Source organism: Aulostomus chinensis, chromosome 8 (genome assembly GCF_037954235.1).
Source record: "Aulostomus chinensis isolate RoL2024-O1b breed Wild chromosome 8, RoL_Achi_v1.0, whole genome shotgun sequence".
In the NCBI taxonomy this organism is placed as follows: domain Eukaryota; kingdom Metazoa; phylum Chordata; class Actinopteri; order Syngnathiformes; family Aulostomidae; genus Aulostomus; species Aulostomus chinensis.
The window spans coordinates 1,661,123-1,680,355 of NC_141327.1; the positions used below are offsets into that span (position 1 = coordinate 1,661,123).

A 19,233-nucleotide genomic window follows, 5' to 3' on the forward strand; every position below is an offset into this window, starting at 1 on the left:
AGTTGATCGAGCAGATCATCTGTTCTGGAACGAAAACTCACTTTCCCATCTCGGGTTCAATCAAGTCAGAGCTCAGGGTTAAACTCAGCGCTGGTTGAACCTGCTTTCTGGAACGGACCTTGGATTATACCTGGGTGAGTTTGTTCATAGACATCTTTGGACAGTTTAGCTGCTTTAGTCTTCAGCCTCCATTAGCTTCGAGCTAAACGCACGTGGCGGGCTCTTTCTGCGATCTGGAGTCACTAAGAAGTACTGCAGGATGGAAAAAAACATCTTTGTAAACTCAAGACTCCCATTGGTGAGCACTTGACAGGGTTTTAAGTGAAGTATCACTTCACTAAAATAACAATGCAGATTTCCAATCAAAAATCAGATTTTATTTTCAAATGTCATGTTGTATTTTTCCGCAGCCTGGGAGGATAAACACTGTTTTACCTGCATTCACATTTCTTTGGAAGATTTCATGCAATGTAGTGGTTTCTCTCAACACTGAATCTGACTTCCCCTGTGAAAAGACGAGACATGTTCCGAGTCAAATGCAAATGTGGGGGTCACGACATGGTGACAGAGACATTTTTTTATCCAAATGCTAGCACACGCTTTATGTTGGGACCTGCTAATGCGTACAATGTGGATGCTCTTGTCAGTTAGAAGATCAGGGCTGTTAATGAGACAGGGGTTGCCTGTGCGATGCGATGCTGTGTATCGTCATGGAAACAACAGCAGATTTTATGGTATGTGGAGGGGAACAAGTTCATTTATGTTCAGCCTTGGGATGACGGCCAGTTGATGCAGCCAGACGGTGACAAATCCCTGATGACACCAATATTCAGTCTGCACTTCGTCCAGATGCCTTTCAACAAGAAGCCGAAAACTCACGGTCGCACCTTCACTCACTCGTCATCAGCATTTAGGGTGGAGCAAGAGAAGGTTGTTTATGCATGTGTGTGTGTGTGTGTGTGTGTGTGTGTGTGTGTGTGTGTGTGTGTGTGTGCGTGAAAGAGAGAGAGAGAGAGAGAGAGAGAGAGTAACAAAACAGGAGCGATGAGTGCCTGTGGCAGGAAGACAACAAGGACAGGAACTCACCAGCAGCCTAGAGTGAAGGATTTTCACTTTCTCTCTCGTCGGTGAGGTCCAGGTGAGTGTTGTTGGATCTGAATGAAACTGCACCTCTGCGAGCACTGCTGGCAGCAGGAGGCACCTCTTTGTCAGGGATACATGTGTCATGTCTGATAACACAACCTTTACCGCGTGTCCTCACTGACTCGGAATATTTGCACCTTTGACTGTGCTGCTAAGCTTTGATGTGGATTTACCTTCTATTTGCTGCCGTAACAGGTAGGATTTTCTGTAACATTCATCACACAGCACAGTTAGTGCTACATAGTCACTAAGTGCTGGGTCTTGGACCCTCTGACTGATTCTACCCCAAAGAGGAGCAGAGTCAGGTTCAGTGCCTCGGTGCTCTCTGAACAATTGAGTCTTCAATTGTCTCTTAAAAAAAAATGTTGTAAACAAACACGTGAAAGAGTGCAAAGCGTGGACATTTCTAAGAATTCTGGTTTGTGATGTTAGCTCTTCCCTTTCACACAAATGTTGCACCACTTATGAGAAGATGAATTTCATATAAGGAAGCCACTGTGATGCCGTGAGAATGAGGACTGATATCACTGTCATTTCCATGACTGCGTGGTCAGTAAGGAGGCGAACTACACACTGCATCAACTTTACTGATGCTGAATAATTACAAGCTCATTTGAATAAGTTCTGTAAGCAGGCAACTCACTGCTCACTCACAGCATTCAGAGAGCCGTGCAGGTACAAGCAGCGGTTGTGAAGTCTGTGTATCAAATTATATCATAAAAATATCCATTTTATTCTCATTGCAGCATTTTACAGGTGTCATGGTTTTTTGCTTCTTCTTTCTAACAGTGGTGATGTTAAATGTTGCTGTCCTGCATTTCCAACAGTGCTTTGCTCTCTCATATTGGGTTTTTCCGGAATCTTGTTTTTTTTTTTTAATTTTACAGGCAGACACACCAAGACATTCATTACATGGACATGCAATGGTTTATCACAATACATCACTTCGTAACCTTCACGTTTTGATTTCAATACACCACAAATCCTGCTCTCCTACAGCAGGAGAGTTACGAATGGCTTTGGAAGGGACAGCCGTCATTGTTAGGTCACGGGTATATTTGCTCATGTCTGTGTTCATGTGCAGACACGGAGCTGTCCTGACCTCATCCTCTCCATGAGGAGGAGGAGGTGTGACTAAGACCATGACTATGATTGTGTGTGGAGGCAGGGCTCCTCCAGATCTACGGAACCAGGAGCAATGTTGACGCTCCGGAAGGGTTTTCTGTGGTTGAGGAGATGTAGATGAAGCACAGCCTCCCACGAGAGCATTCAATGCTCAAAAAACCAAAACACTTCAAACTCCGACATGACTTAGATGAACGCGACAGGTCGGGGAGCATGGCGAGGGATCACGGCACACACACATATAGTTTGATTTGAAGTGGTGCTTCTCTGGTTAGCTTGCTAGGCTGTCAGCGTGGTTGGTTGCCCTCTGCATGCATCACAGTACAGTAAATCGCTGTGTCTTAACCAGGACAGGATGTCTTATGGAAGGTGATTTAAAGGTTAGAGGGCACTTTAGAACCCCCCCCCCCCCACACACACACACACACACACACACACACACGCCTGTGACGATGGACACTGTAAGACTGCAGCTCTGCTACCTAGCAGACACATGAGGGACTTTTATCAGCTCACTCACACAGCAGATCACAACATCTGTGTATTTTTGGTCTTTTCTTAGCTGGCAGGTGTTTCAGCTCCACACACAGTCACAGCAGGTGTGTCTCAGCAGCGCTGACGGCTGAGGTTCTGCTTTCATGCTGCACCGTTTGTGACAGCTCGCTTGGTATTTCCTTGACTACAAACAGGTTAAACTGCAGACTCAACAGGATTTGGTTAGCAGGGAGCACAGAGCGACAGGCTCTGCAGCATGAAGGGACTCCTGCCATGAAAAGATGAGGCATGAAAAACGGTTGTTGCAAATACTGTTTGCCTCTGTTATTTTACATGAGGTTTGCTCCACTAGTTTTGCTCAAGAACAAAGGGATTATCTCAAAGAAGAGAGAGTGTGATTGCTGAAGATCTGATCTTAGGCTGTGGGGGTCGAGTCCTCCAGCATTCCCTGAGTGTCTTGCTCAACTGAAAGTATTTGGCCGGGAGCTGGTATGTGGTTTATCCACAGGAGCAGGCTTTGACATGCTGTCGGTATCAAACAAAACACTGATGTCCAACAATCTTAGAGATAACGAGCAAAACTGTGTGTTGATGTGCGAGACGGAGAGCAGCCACTCACTTGCTCCTCAGTCTCTGAAGGGATTCCTCAGCTGCATGTGGAGCTGCATGTCTACCTCAGGACAGCCATCACTCTGGTGTCACTGTGGAACTTTTGAGGTTGTAGAACAGGACATGAAAAGATCTCTGAAAGTGTCTTTGTCTTTCTAACAATTTTATTGCTGTGTAATTACACTGTTAAAACCCTAAGCTAAGTCAAGCTGATAAAATTGTGGCAGCCATCAATGAGAGCAGCTGAAACAGGGAGAGTCGCGTTCAAGAGGACTCCTTCTCATAAATCATGTCAGGAAGTTGTTGATTTAAGCTTCTAAGTTCGTTTAATTACATTTAATGAGTGTTTCTTTGTTTCCACACCAGCAGTTACTCAACAAAGACAAGCGAGAAAATTGTGATGCTTATCAGATTTAGTGTGAGGTTTCGAGCAAGAAAGGACACGTGGTTGTCAGGCAAAGGCGTGTCAGCTGGTGATATCATCACCATAACACTCATAACATGCATATCGATCAACTGCAGGAAAAGCATGTGTGCACTTGTACTTCTGATTTCAATCATTTGACCTCTTGTTGCATTTTCTTTCAGAGCGCTGATGTCAAACACAACCCTCTCCCCAGATGCCCCGAGGGGACAGCTCTTCTGTCCACTGCTGCAGCTCATGCAGAAACACACCCTCAACAACAACACCCAGGCCAACTGGATCGTGGTCTGCTTCCACGGCCTGGTCTCCTGCCTGGGGATCTTAGAGAACGCCCTGATCCTCTGGGTGGTGGGCTTCCGCCTGCAGCGCCGCACTGTGGCCTCAGTTTGGGTGCTCAACCTGGCCATGTCTGACTTCCTGGCCACCCTGACCCTTCCTCTCTTCACTCTGTACCTGGGCTCCTCCCACAGCTGGGAGCTTGGCAGCCTACTTTGCAAAACACAAGCTTCCATCTTTTTCTTAAACATGTTTGTGTCAGCCTTCCTGCTGGCTGCCATTTCTCTAGACCGCTGCATCCTGGTGATCAAACCGGTGTGGAGCCAGAACCATCGCTCGGTGGCTGGAGCATGGAAGGTGTGCGCTTTGGCTTGGCTGTGGGCAGCAGTCAATACTTTTCCTTACTCCCTGTTCCGCTCAGTGACGGAGACGAACGATCATAGGAAACTGTGCTATCATAATTTTGCCTTATACTTGTCCTCTGAGGCCTCGCTGATGACAGACTGCAAAGTGAGGCAAGGGGCAACTGCCATCTCCAAGCTGTTGCTGGCCTTCCTGGTGCCCCTGGGGGTGATCGCTGGGAGCTACATTCACATTTGCCTCAGCCTGAGGAAAAGGAACAGGAGGAGGCAGCAGCAGAGTTCCAACAGGTCTAATTACTCTTTTGTTGTGTCAAACAAAAATGGTGCCCCAGGAACAGAGACAAATGTCTTTCTCAAACCTTCAATCTCCAGTCCAGCGATGTCCCTGACACCGTCCTCCTTGTCCCCCACCACCCTGTCAAATCAGCTGCCGCTGTCTCGCAGCTTCACCAAGATGGTCACATTTGTGGTCGCAGCGTTTGTGCTGTGCTGGGCTCCTTATCACATCTTCTGCATGATCGAAGTGTCGGCTCAGTACAATCACAATTACCTCAGACTGGTAGAGGTGGGCCTCCCACTCGCCACCACATTCGCATTCTTGAATCCAGTGTTGAACCCCGTACTATACGCCTTCAGCTGCCCCCATTTCTGTGTCAGGATACGCCAGAGTTTGGGAGCAGTGTTTGAAGGACTGGTAGAGGAGAGAGGAGGGATACTCCTGACCCCAGGGAAGAGTATACGAGCTCATATCAGGCGAAAGAGCAGTCGTGATGCAAGCTTCGGAGCACCAGGGTCACCCAAAGCTTCAGATTTGCGCTGTAATTCCCCCGACACCCCACCCATCGTCACACCTTCTTACACGGACAATCAACACAGCCTCAAAGACAATCGCACAGAGCGTTCAGGAGGACCAGAAGCAAACACTGAGGCGGAGCTTAGCTGACCTGCAGAGGAGTAATGGTGGATTCCCTGAGAATCATGCTGCCGCTGTTACATTTGCTCCTTCACAAACTGCTGGGGAGTTCATCCCAAGAGGTCAGAAAAGTAGATCATCATAATGGCCACAGATAGGTGACATGAGCCCCCAAAACTGAAAATAACATTCACAAAAGGATTTGTGTGTAATTTTGGGAACTCGGTCCTCGCACACAGACTAGACAATCTGATGTTATCTAAATATTCTACGTGTCTTGTTTGCTACGGCTCGTTTTCTCTCCTCACGTCCTGTGATGTCATACACCAAGCAGGAACCTGTTTTAATTTCATTGATATTCTTTTGAGATCCAGCCAAGCATGTTCGTCCCCTGCCATCTTGTGTGTTTGACTTGAGATCGCTCTGTGTCCCCTGTCACCTGCACGTCCATGGACACATGGACCAAGTAGCAAACTTACAGTTTGGGGTGTGAGTTTGAGCCCAGTCATGCAAGAACCCTCAGGCCCATCCTGTCCTGCTCCTGAGATGTAATACCAGGGATGACGCCAGTGTGCTCAGGCCAGCTGGGGGGGCGCATTCACACTCCAGCATGGTACCGTGAGCCAGACCAGGTGTGAGTGCACCCTGATTGACAAGAGCTGGCAAAAGTGTGACCAGCGATTTCATTTGCTCAGACAGAGGTCTTCACACTTTCACGTTTCCACTTTGAAAACACAGAATAAGTCCCATAAAGGGTGGCATGGCTCAGGGGTGGAGTGGCCGTCTAGCAACCAAAGGGTTGCTGGTTCGATCCCTGACCCCGGTGACCATGTCCAAGTGTCCTTGAGCAAGATACTGAACCCATAATTGCTCCTGATGAGTAGGTTGGCGCCTTGCATGGTAGCCTCCACCATCAGTGAGTGAGTGTGTGTGTGAACGGGTGAATGAGACGACACTGTAAAGTGCTTTGAGTACCACTAAGGTAGAAAAGCGCTCTATAAAATTGAGTCCATTTACCATAAAGCAAAGTTTCGCACCAGCACTTGAATCCAGCATTCGTTTGTGGCTCTTTCTGGAGACGGAGACATGAAAGTCACAAAAATCTGCAAAAAAATGGGAGGCGACGTGTAACTGTCAGCTGATCCATGCACTCACATTCAACATCCTCTGAACAAATACAAGGAGGGAAGAGGAAAGTCATCAATACTTGTTGGCAGCAAGGTTCAGTTGAAAAAATGCATATTAAAACATTTGCCATTGGAGGGTTCCGTCATACGTGTCTGTGACCATCAAGGGTCTATTTCTTGTCTACAGTCAGGGGCCGAGCACGACGGGCCACAAAACACACTCGTGCTTCAGAAAACTGTGTTTATCATTTCAGATGGCCTTGAAAGAAGGAAGTGAATTAGAAGAGGAATGGAATTATTTTATTCCTGTGTTTTACCACCGTCAAAGCATTGCAGTGGAGGAAGCTGGTGTAGCTGGATGATCCATGAAGGTTCCAGCCACCAGAGAGCAGCATAGCATCGATTCCATAGGCAAACATGGTAAAGAAGGATTATGCTTTTCAGGTCCCATAATCCAGGAGCACTTTAAATGTGAACTGCTGGACGTTTGACCACCTTTCTGAGTGATTGGATTTGATCATATCAGATACTAATTTTGATTGACCGTCTCATCACCGCCATTACACTGTCTGGTCCCATCACACTCAGCCTGAGGTGAAATGTAGGTCACACCAGTGTGGGATTACCATGGAGGTAGCAGCAATTTGGAGAGAATATTAGAGAGTGAAGACCCAGAATATAAAGACAGAGCAGGATTAAAACCAGCGGGTCACGCTGACACACACAGTTCCACTTTCCTCTCAGCCATTCAGTTCCAGGAGATTATCTCCAGAGCGTATCTGTTACTCTGAATCCTGCTGAAGTGATGAAGTAAAACAAGATGATGCTTCCCATCAATGTAGAGAAACTGTGAGTGAGTGAGTGAGTGTGTGTGTGTGTGTGTGTGTGTGTGTGTGTGTGTGTGTGTGTGTGTGTGTGTGTGTGTTGGGGGCATGTATATTTTGAACATTTTACCACCAGTTATGATAATTATTGCAAAATAAGAAAAAGACACGGATAAGGAGATATTACATAAAGCCGTGTTGGTGGCCCACAGATGAGAGCTAAGGACAGAATGAGTGGGGGGGGGGGGGTGAGGAGTATTGCTGTAAAAGGTTTAATGCACCGCTGCAGTACTTATAGTTGACAGCTGCTGAGTCGAGAATTAAAACCATGTTGCACGTCAGTGCTTTTCTTTCACCATCATGTGTGCTTTAGTCTCTCAGTGAAAGACAACCGTGCTGAATGTATCTCATCAAAGATCAACCCATTAAATAATAATTAATGTGCTTTGTGGTGTTGATGTTCATTCGCTCCTGTATGTTTTACTTGGTGTATTTAAGTGACTGAAGCGAGTCAGACTCTCTCAGGGTGCTGGAGAGTTGAAAGGCTGTTTGTTTCTGCATATTTACGTGTTTGCAGTGAAAGCATGAACATGTCACCAACATTAGCCTGTAGATTTGGACATTTGGAAACCTGCTGTGATGGGGCACCAGAGACCGGCTGCTCCTGGTTCAGTGTCAGACTCATGGATCAATTTGTGATGGTGGTGAAACTCGTCATTTCTCTGAGGTTGTGGCTCATTTAATGCAATTAATCCACCGTTTTAAATCTGCCTCTTTTACAATAAAAGTCTTTGAAGAATGTCTGTTTTTGCAGGTTTTTGACAGGAAAATCAGGTTCAAAATGGAATGGGACACAAAATTAGCGTGCAGTGCAGCGTTGGTCATCGACTGTCTCATTTTGACAGAAAAGACAAGAACAAACATTCTTGTAAAAACACTCGTATTGGTTTTTGATTTATTTGGCATGTATCAAGTGTATCAAGTCCTCAGTCGATGTGAGGCTCTGAGGGCAGAGGATGTTGTTATGATGCCATGAAGCCTGGAGACAAACTGGTGGGGAAAACAGGCCACAAAGAAAACTGCCTTGCCTGACAAAAGTTCAGATTTCTCTATTTCTGCTAAAAGTAAAAGTACAATTTATTACAACTTGTTCCAATATAGGATTAACAACATCCTCTTAATTCTACCTTATTTGGTTGTTTGGATCTGCAAGTGTCTGCAAGGTACCATCAAGTTAAGAATTTAGATGAAATCTAAACTTTCTCACAAACGTGCCGCAAACGCACACATTTGTCAGTAAATGAACTCAGTCTGTCCCATCCTGTTGCTCGCTGGCTGACATCTGGACGGTTGGGCCGCCGTTATATAATCAGCCTCTCTTTATCTTTGATGTTACAATTCAGCTACGTTGCTAATCACCGTTGAGCGAGCAGCTCCGGGTCTTTGTTCACGGAGAACATTTGAACACATCAGAGAAGGAAGCGCACAGGTGCTGCAGTCCATTCAGCTGCTTCACCTTCAGTCTCACATCATATCTTCGTGTAATGGCGAAGGAAAGTCGCTGGAACGGAGCCCCATGCACAGCAGCTTACTAGTCTACAGCAGAGCGTTATGGGCCTGGAACTTCCTTGGTGTGCCTGTCCCTTTCTGGTACCTGGAAGCTCACCTTCAATCCCCTGTGACTTCAGAGACCCTGGGCACACACCAGCCTCTCTCTCTCTCTCTCTCTCTCTCTCTCTCTCTCTCTCTCTCTCTCTCTCTCTCTCTCTCACACACACACACACACACACACACGCACACACACAGGTAGGTCAGTTAGCTCATGTTCCATCATAAAGTGGTCCTTGTTTAATCATAAAACTTCTTCATTAATCTTCTTCGGGCAGTTGTGTACTCATTGTGTTGGGTTGTAACACAGAGGCAACAGTAGAGAAACCCCATAAATGCTCCAACTGGCCAAGTACAAGAGACTGAAATGACCTTAAAGGCCCCTTCAACCACAGAGATGAGTTGAACAGAAGAGTCAAGACTGCAGCGGAACATCAGCTTGTCATTCTGTAACAGGATGGAAGTGAGGAATGTCACAGAGCAGCAACAAAACAGGACACTGGTGAGATGCTCACCGTCAGGTGAGATGCTCACCGTCAGGTGAGATGTTCACCGTAAGGTGAGATGTTCACTGTCAGGTGAGATGTTCACCGTCAGGTGAGATGTTCACCGTCAGGTGAGATGTTCACCGTCAGGTGAGATGCTCACCGTCAGGTGAGATGTTCACCGTCAGGTGAGATGCTCACCGTCAGGTGAGATGCTCACCGTCAGGTGAGATGTTCACCGTCAGGTGACATGCTCACCGTCAGGTGAGATGCTCACCGTCAGGTGAGATGCTCACTGTCAGGCTGGACCCTCTGAATGGGCTAGTGACTGAGGAGGGGAGCTGATGCCGCCTGGGTGGGGCTGAGGAGATGGAGGAGGAGTAATGTGATAGACAGCTGAGCTGAACTGGTGGGGGGAGAAAGAGATATTAATGAACTGATTAAAAACCAAATCAGCCACATGGATGGTAATTTATCAAGCTAATTATTCTGTTAGAACTCATGAAGTCAAACCAAAGCAAAAAGAAAAATCCATTCCAAGTCAAAGTTCTGCAGTAAACGAATATCTCTACGATGTTATACTTATTGGAAGAAGTACTTATTTATATGAGCTGTTTCTTGATGTACACATTAACCAGTCCAGTAGCAGTGTAAAAGTAGTAGTATTCATAGTTTGTTTCCCTTCAGTACTTACTTGATACTGCATGTTTACGTCCCTGTGTCTCTGTTCTAATGCTCCATTGTCATCTTATCTAATCTTTTATCTGGTCTTATCTTGGACCCAACCAGACCTGAAAGAGACGCTCTTCATGAGCCGCCGTGTGTCCGTCGATGCTGGTCAGAACTCTGACCTGTTGAAGGCTCCGTTTTAAAGGAAGTGGGTGTGAACAGTCAGCTGTCACGTAAATGAATGAATGAATACATTTTCTCTGAAATGTGGAGGAATAATAGCAGCATGAATGGAAACACTCAGAAAAAGTGCAAGCGTAGCAGAATTTTATTTACATACAGTCCTCTAGTAAATGTACACTATGTATGTAAAGAAATATTTAATAGAGGCAGCACGGTGGAGCAGTGGTCCTCACTGTGGCCCCCCATCAAGAAGGTTGTGGGTGGAGCCCCGGCTGGAGCACGGGGTCTTTCTGGGTGAGTCTCCATGTTCTCCCTGTTCCTGCTGGGTTCTCTCTGGTACTCCAGCTTCCTCCACAGTCCAAAGACATCAAGAGGGACCAGGTTAATCCAGACTCTAAATTGACCGTAGGCGTGGCTGGGAGAGCCAGTGGTTGTCTGTCTCTATGTGTTGGCCCTGCCATGGACTGGTGACCTGTCCAGGGGGAAGGCTGCTGGGATAGGCTCCACCCCACCACCCTCAACAGGAGGAGAGGGAGAACATGGAGGGATGGATGATGGATGGAAATATTTAATACTGGCTGTCAAAAAAACATTCCAAAATTGTTTTATGACCTCAAACGACAGACACTGGTACCAACACACATGTGGAAAGCATCACGTGTGCTCTTGTACAAGTGCTGCAGGGGTTCATACGGTGAATGTCATAAACAATGGGAAGTCCTACAAAGTGCAGAGGATTGAGGACAAACCTACATCAGCGTTGAAACAACACATGAGAAGGGGGGGGGGGGGGGGATTACCGGAGAACCACATCCATGGACAGAAAATATTATCAGAAGATTTGTGTGCACTGACACACTTCTTTGAAACATTTGTAGTTTTTCTCATTAATTGAATGTTTAACCTATTAAAATGTTTCCTCATGAGAGATTGTGTGTGTGTGTGTGTTTGTGCTGTATACAAGCAGACAGATGAAAAGTGAGTGATGGATGGCGATGCAGGAGGAGGGATGAGAGGATGAGGGAAGGAGGAGCAACAGGAGATACGCCTCAGATTATCAACCGGTGCCAGAGGCTCCACAGACACATCAACCGGACGAGAGGAACGAGCGTAACAGAGGACGCCTGTGTGTGTGCAAGCACGGCTGCCAAGATGACTGACGTGAAGAGCGTGGTTTCGTCCGTGGAGATGCCGGAGGGGAAGTTACTGAAGAAGGTCAGTTGATGCACAGGTCACGTGTGTCCTGCATCCTGCCACTGTTTCCTCTCCTCTGGTCTTCCAGCATGGAAGTGTGTTTTCCTCGTCTAAGCGATAAATATGAAGGTCGGAAAAATGGGTGTGTCTGGGAAGTAAAGCAGAGCATGAACAAATCATTACTCAACAAGTTACTCTCTAATTATTAGACCTCCCACCATGCATGCAATTGATGAGTGTGTTAGCCACAGCTCCTCTGTCTCAGCCTGTAAGGAATTGTGGTTCATGTGGTTTTTGAGTGTATGAATCCACTAATTCCTTCATTGTTCCTGCTGAATGGAGAGATCTTCTCTCCCTCTTCCTGGAACCTGTTTTATTCATGCATCCATGAAAGTAACTTAACATGTAGGTTCTGCTCTCATTTCAGGGTTCAATCAAAAAGAAGATTGAATCTTTCAGACGCTGGAGTTCAGCCAGTATGAAGAGGCCTCCAAAGCAAAAGGCCAAGACATTGAGCCTGACGTCCCCTGTGGGAGACCCTGAGGACCTGTGGCTGCAGGAGGGGGACAGGAGGAAGCTGCGACCCATCGTTGACTCTGTCTTTGGACAGGTAGGACATCATAGAGCGCCACAGGATGTGATCATGTCAGGACTGAGTTGTTTTTGTAGTCCAAAAGAAAGTGGTCATCTCCTGGCTCCTCCTCCAGCAGCCAATAGGATCGCTCCATGTGATTGTGGTGATTGAACCAGTAAATCAGCTCTGGTGAACAAAAGTTGATGATCTTCCAGGTTCAGTTCATCAAGATCATCTTCACTAATGAACCCTCTGATGATGCTGGAAGCCTGGATGCTACAGTTAGCAGTGCTAAGCTAACGTTAGCTTAGGAAGGAGCTACACCAGGGTCACATGACTTCAAGGTCACCACCACTAAGCTTCACGCTTCTTTTGTTCCTTCTGATGACCTTTAATGACCTCCATGACCTCTGTAGGCTCCTCTAGACTCTTGTTAGCAACCCAGGTTTTTAAGACTCCACCACTCCAACATCCACCGGTCTGGTGTTTACTGGTGGATCTGATGTAGAACTGAACCTCCACCATCCACCAGTCTGGTGTTTACTGGTGGATCTGATGTAGAACTGAACCTCCACCATCCACCGGTCTGGGGTTTAATGGTGGATCTGATGTAGAACTGAACCTCCAACATCCACCGGTCTGGTGTTTACTGGTGGATCTGATGTAGAACTGAACCTCCACCATCCACCGGTCTGGTGTTTACTGGTGGATCTGATGTAGAACTGAACCTCCACCATCCACCAGTCTGGTGTTACTGGTGGATCTGATGTAGAACTGAACCTCCACCATCCACCAGTCTGGTGTTTACTGGTGGATCTGATGTAGAACTGAACCTCCGACATCCACCGGTCTGGTGTTTACTGGCGGATCTGATGTAGAACTGAACCTCCACCATCCACCAGTCTGGTGTTTACTGGCGGATCTGATGTAGACCACTGGCCTGGAGTCCAGGTCTCCTACTCCTCTATGTAGCATGGCTATCTTGTGAAGAGACGGTTATTAAAAGGGATGTTTGCTCAGGATGCATAGCAAATAAATCCTGGGGAGGGAAATGCTCTTGTTTGGCCTCATTCAGGCATCGTTCAAACACACAAATTTGTTCTTATACTGAATGAGTTTTTAGCCCTGAGTTTTGTCTTGCAGACAGCCATTTCTAGCTCCCTGTAGCAGGCTGGACGTGGGATCTCATACAGGGTTAGGGTCACCTGATTGAGAAGTGGTACACCCCCCCCTCACCTGAATGATCAGGTGTCTGTGATGAGCAGGTGAGGACTGAGACCACTCTGACTACTAATAGCAGGTCACATGACCCCTGCATGATCATGTTGCAAAAACAGGATTATATTTTTCATTTCCAGTCCAGATTAAGTGCAGAGGCCGATGAGTAGAGAACAATTGGATTCCTCATAGCCTGATGGAGGGACGCCAGTTTGTGCTGCTACTCATGTCCTCACCAAACCTGTAGACTCTGGTGGACTAAGAACTGAACACATGGACGACACGGAGGTGGAACACGTCAGAATCAATGGAACACTGTCACGCGTCCTAGCTTGTGTTGTAGCTCACACGGCCGGGTTTCGTGTGCTTGTGTGTTATGTCTTCGTTCAGTTGGACTCTTCAGCCGACCAACCGTCCTACAGTCTTCTAATTGCAGTGCAGTTCTGCTAAAACTACACTCTCGTTTACTGATACCTGCTCGCGTGTCAACATCGAGTGTCGGGCAGTTCCAGGTCAGATTCATGCCACCAAAAAAAAGCAGTTTTTCCAGCCCAGACTGTTGAGCTTCATGTACCACATTGACGGCCCAGAGGACTGCGGACATCCCAGCAGTTCCATGATGTCATCAGTACGACAGCAGACATTGCTCTTCTACTATATCCATCCAAGCAGTAGTTTTAATGTACATGAGTTCAAAATTTTCTACTATTAATTTATACCAGAAGATTTCCTACCGGTGTAAAACTATTGTCTGCTTAAACCAGGACAATTGAGTCTAAAACAGCAACAAACACATAACAAATAAAAACATTTTTTCTGGGTGTAAAGTGCATAAAGCTCGACAGATGTTCAGTGAAACCCTCCAAACACACTTTTTAAAGTTGTCCTGTTGCTGTTATTGTTCTGTGTGGGCTCCAGGAGCATTAGCAGCTGCCATCGTAGCCGCGAACGGGGATCTGTAATACAGTGAATTAAGAAGAAAGCTATTAGATTAACAAACAAAACAAGAGACAAATAAACAGAGACAAAACTAATAGTGACAACAAAAAACACTACTCTAATAGTACAGAATGCAAAACCCAACAGAGAGAACTGCTATAAAGATAGGAGAACAATTTAATAAGATCATCATAATAATGTACAAATGATCCTATATAATTGATTATAATCAGGACTATTCACATATAACAATAACATATTTGATATGATGGAACTTTTACAACATGCCAGCGAGGATTAGCTGAGACAGGTGATGTAACAGCGATGCACTCAGGTGTTACAAACTTTGTTTCAGTGGAACCGTGTTTCTCTTTTTTAGCTAATTTGCCTTGAGCTCAAGGGTTGAGCTCATTTCTTGTCGTGCATCGATGTTTTCCTGAAACCGGCAGAGTGGACTGTGGTTTCTCCTGCAGTTGTCATTGTTCAGATGATTCCTCTATAAGCTCAGCGACAGATGGAGGGAGCGACGGGAGCGTTTGATGGCTGGATGACATAAAGAAAGAGAGAAGATTTTGATTGGAACTTAAACTGGGATTAGGGTTGAAACCAGTGAGAAAGACTGAAGCACATCACTTCCCTCACACAAGACAGATTAATGGTTCAGTTGGGTCACATGTCTGTGTTAGAGAGGTCACAGAACAACTGAAGGCAGCAGCCAAAGACTTGTACTTTACCATCTTTCTTTGTGGTATTGCTACTAAGAAATGGAAATGTAACGCAGCAAGTGGAGCACATTTGCTCTTTACAACTGTCTGGTTTTAATACGCCCTGTTGTGTGTCATTTTTAGTTCTGCTTGTGTTGTTTTGTTGTATTTTGCGAAGTCATTTTAATGCTGGTGGTTTGCAGACTATGGTTGAAAAGTAGCCTCACGGCATGCCTACGCACAAATTATTTGCTTGATTAATTGGTGCTTTGAGAAATTGACCTTTTTTGGACAGTTTAGTGGCGGCACGGTGGTGCAGTGGTCCTCACTGTCGCCTCACAACAAGAAGGTTCCAGGTTCGAGCCCCGTCTCGGGCACGGGGTCTTTCTGGGGGAGTCTCCATGTTCTCCCTGTTCCTGCTGGGTTCTCTCTGGTACTCCAGCTTCCTCCACAGTCCAAAGACATCAAGAGGGACCAGGTTAATCCAGACTCTAAATTGACCGTAGGCGTGGCTGGGAGAGCCAATGGTTGTCTGTCTCTATGTGTTGGCCCTGCCATGGACTGGTGACCTGTCCAGGGGGAAGGCTGCTGGGATAGGCTCCAGCCCCCCCCCCCTCCCCCCCGCAACCCTTAATAGGCATAAGTGGAAGAAAATGGATGGATGGACAGTTTAGCTGCTGCTAGCCATCAGTCTCCATTAGCTTCAGGCTAAATCCACCTGGCTGGCTCTTCCTGCATTCTGAAGGCAAATAAGAGGAAGTAATATCTGTGCTGTCGATGTCTTCATACTCATACCGTCAGGCTGAAAGAGAAGCATGGTTATCATTATATTTATTGATCATATTCCACTTGTTGCACTGGGGTAACTCATCTGATCAAACTAGACAGTCGCTAACTTGGCAGCTCAGTTCGAGCTGCACTGCACCTTTCTGGTTGCTTTGTAAATTAACGATGAGACAAAATATTGAAATACTTCTCATACTGAGCAAAATAAGCTTGAAGACCAGTTAAAAAAATGATTTCTAGTTGTTGTGACTGATATCCTGATGATGCTTTCGTCTCTGTTATGGATAAAAGAAAAGTTCTGCAGTCAAACCAGACAGTAACTTCAATCATCAACTGATCCTATTATTTATTTCAGCGTGTATTTGGCTTCTCGCCACCTCTCGGCTCTCTGTTCAGGTGCGTCATCTTGTATTGTCTTTATAAATAAACCTTGAAATGCACCCGGACCAGTAATGTCTTCGTACATTCAAATGATTGATTCCTTTGGTCTGTGGAGGTGTAGGAGTCCCAAGACCTGGATTAGTTGCCATTGTTGAGCGTCTGGTTCCCTCATCAGTCGGATCTTTGAGTGAGACACATGCCTGAAATACTTCTACAGGTCAAACTAGAAGACACAGTGAGATGTTGTTGAATGAAACAAGTCGGTAAATGTTGCACCTCTGAATTTCAAAGTGTGTATGTGTCTAAAAAGCGCTGGTTTCAAACAAACGATCAAAGGAGACAACAAAGGTTGTCGAGGATGGGAAATAATGGAGGAGGCATTATATACATATATATATACATATATATATACACATATATATATATATATATATATATATATATATATATATATATATATGTATATATATATGTATATATATATGTATATATATATGTATATACATATATATATACACATATATATATATACATATATATATATATATATATATATATATGTATATATATATGTATATATATATGTATATATATATGTATATATATATGTATATATATATGTATATACATATATATATAGGCAATTTTATTTGTAGAGCCCGTTTTCCCCACCAGTTTGTCTCAAAGGGCTTCACATGGCATCATAACAACATCCTCTGCCCTCAGAGCCTCACATCGACTGAGGAAAAACTCCACAGAAAACCTTGAACAGGGAAAAATGGGAGAAACCTCAGGGTGAGGAGGGGAGGAGGATCCCTCACCAGGAGGGACAGACATGCAGGAGATGTTGGTACAGACAAGAAAAGAGTTTACAATGCAGAATGTGAGAAACACGGAAATGTTAACAGTCGAAGAAGGAAGCTTCTGGTAGGGGAGGCAGGGAGAGCAAGCCAGCTTGATGGGGGACTGGATGGTAGACTGGTTCATGGAAGGGGAGGCAGGGAGAGCAGGCCAGCTTGATGGGGGACTGGATGGTAGACTGGTTCATGGGAGGGGAGGCAGGGAGAGCAAGCCAGCTTGATGGGGGACTGGATGGTAGACTGGTTCATGGAAGGGGAGCGCAGGCCGGTGTAACAGTAGGGAATAAGAGGGGGGGGCGATGCAGGCGGGGCTCTGGTGGATCTGTGGAAACACAGAGAGACTGCGAGACACCAAGGCCAAACTACAAAGTGCAACAAGTAGTGGTAGTGACAGTTCCAAAAATGTGCAGGGAGGAGAGGAGGAGAGAGGGGGAGAGGAGAGGAGAGGAGGGAAGGGCTCCATGTAACCTGATGTGTCCCCCAGCAGTCTCAGCCTGTAGCAGCATAGCTATCAATGGTTCAGAGCTACCTGAACCAGTCCTAACTGAAGGTTCTGTCATAGAGGAAGGTCTTAAGCCTGGACTTAAACGTAGTTAAAGTGTCTGCCTCTCTGACCCATGGAGAGAGCTGGTTCCATAGTAGAGGAGCCCGGTAACTAAAGGCTCTACCTCCCAGTCTGTTTTTATTTATACTGGGAATCACTAACACACCTGCATTCTAGGAGCGGAGTGCTCTGGTGGGACAGTAGGGACTAATGAGCTCTTTCAAATAGGATGGAGCTTTATCATTGAGAGCCTTATAAGTCAGCAGAAGGACTTTGAAGTCGATTCTAGATCCTACAGGAAGCCAGTGGAGAGAAGCTAAAGTGGGAGAGATGTGTTCTCTCTTCTTAACTCCCGTCAAAACCCTCGCTGCAGCGTTCTGGACCAGCTGGAGACTCTTTAGGGAGTATTTAGGACATCCTGACAGGAGAGAGTTGCAGTGGTCCAGCCGAGAAGTGATAAATGCATGCACCAGTTTTTCAGCATCACTCTGGGAAAGGATATTCCTAATCTTAGCGATACTTCGCAGATGGAAGAAGGCGGTCCTGGTCACATGCTTTATGTGGGAGCTGAAGGAAAGGTCCTGGTCAAAAATGACCCCAAGGTTCCTTGCAGTTGTACTTGGAGTTAGGGTGATGCCATCTAGAGTAGAGATCCGATTCAAGAGTGTGTCCCTGTGGTGTTTAGGTCCAAAAATGATGACCTCAGTTTTATCTGAATTGAGCATTAAGAAGTTAGAGGACATCCAGGATTTCATGTCTTCCAGGCAGTCTTGCAGATGAGTAAGCTGGCTTGTGTCGTCTGGCTCCATCGACAAGTAAAGTTGTGTGTCATCTGCATAACAGTGGAAGTTGATCGAGTGCTTCCGGATTATGTCACCTAATGGGAGCATGTAAAGAGTGAAGAGAGTCGGTCCTAAAACTGAACCCTGTGGTCCACCATATGTAACTCTGCTATACTCAGAATGGTCATTATTAACATGAACAAACTGAAACCTGTCAGATAAGTAGGACTTAAACCATTTTAGGGCAGTTCCTTTAATCCCAATGTCATGGTCTAGTCTCTGTAGCAGGATGCTGTGGTCGATGGTGTCAAATGCAGCACTGAGGTCCAAAAGGACAAGCACAGAGACAAGACCTCTGTCTGAAGCTATAAGAAGATCATTAGAGACTCTGACCAGTGCTGTTTCAGTGCTATGGTGTTCCCTGAATCCAGACTGGAAGGCTTCAAAGAGCTCGTTGCTGTGCAGATGTTCATGTAGCTGCTCCAGGACAACCTTCTCAAGGATCTTGGAGATGTAGGGGAGGTTGGATATCAGCCTATAGTTGGCTAATACATCTGGGTCAAGAGAAGGTTTTTAAGTAAAGGGTTGATGACAGCCACCTTCAAGGCCTGTGGCACATAACCTGTGACTAAGGAAAGATTAATTTGATTTAATATAGAAGTGTTGACTAGAGGGAAGGCATCCTTAAGGAGGCTTGTTGGGATGGGATCCAGCAGACAAGTGGCTGACTTGGAGGAACCGACTGCAGAAGTTAATTCTGACAGGTCGATGGGGGAGAAGCTGTCCAAGTGAGCACCAAGTCTGGGAGGTGCTTCTCTGGGGACTGTAGTCTGTCCTCCATTACTGGCAATCTTCGTTCTAATATTCACAATCTTTTCAGTAAAGAAAGATAGGAAGTCGTTACTGCTGAGAGTTGGGGGATGCATGGCTCAACAGCACTATGGTTCTTGGTGAGCCTGCCCACGGTGCTGAAGAGGAACCTGGGGTGGTTCTTATTCTTTTCTATCA

At 45.9% G+C, this 19,233-nt stretch overlaps 2 protein-coding genes across 5 annotated transcripts in view; both read left to right on the forward strand.

The window, feature by feature from the left end:
• The first annotated feature begins 1,009 nt into the window (after nucleotides 1–1,009).
• On the forward strand, nucleotides 1,010–7,427 carry LOC147256791 (prostaglandin D2 receptor 2-like). 2 transcript variants are annotated; one of them, XM_086210380.1, is made up of 2 exons: nucleotides 1,010–1,138; nucleotides 3,961–7,427. In XM_086210380.1, the coding sequence occupies exon 2, from the start codon at nucleotides 3,968–3,970 to the stop codon at nucleotides 5,375–5,377; it is 1,410 nt and encodes a 469-aa protein (XP_086066506.1). In that variant the 5' UTR covers nucleotides 1,010–1,138; nucleotides 3,961–3,967; the 3' UTR covers nucleotides 5,378–7,427. The 2 variants fall into 2 exon arrangements, with proteins under 2 accessions (XP_086066506.1, XP_086066507.1); XM_086210381.1 differs by lacking the exon at nucleotides 1,010–1,138 and adding an exon at nucleotides 1,201–1,338.
• The window catches only part of cabp2a (calcium binding protein 2a), a 33,732-nt gene continuing 15,568 nt past the window's right edge, over nucleotides 1,070–19,233 (forward strand). The window contains exons 1-3 of one of the 3 annotated variants that reach the window (XM_086210382.1): nucleotides 1,070–1,138; nucleotides 11,211–11,458; nucleotides 11,865–12,047. In XM_086210382.1, the coding sequence (XP_086066508.1) occupies nucleotides 11,261–11,458; nucleotides 11,865–12,047 (381 nt within the window). In that variant the 5' untranslated portion in view covers nucleotides 1,070–1,138; nucleotides 11,211–11,260. Of the gene's footprint in view, nucleotides 1,139–1,276; nucleotides 1,339–11,207; nucleotides 11,459–11,864; nucleotides 12,048–19,233 lie in introns of those variants that run through there. The other 2 variants (XM_086210383.1, XM_086210384.1) reach the window with 2 other exon arrangements.

Coding starts and splice junctions, on each gene's coding strand:
- LOC147256791 (XM_086210380.1), top strand. CDS start 3,968: ATGTCAAACACAACCCTCTCCCCAGATGCCCCGAGGGGACAGCTCTTC.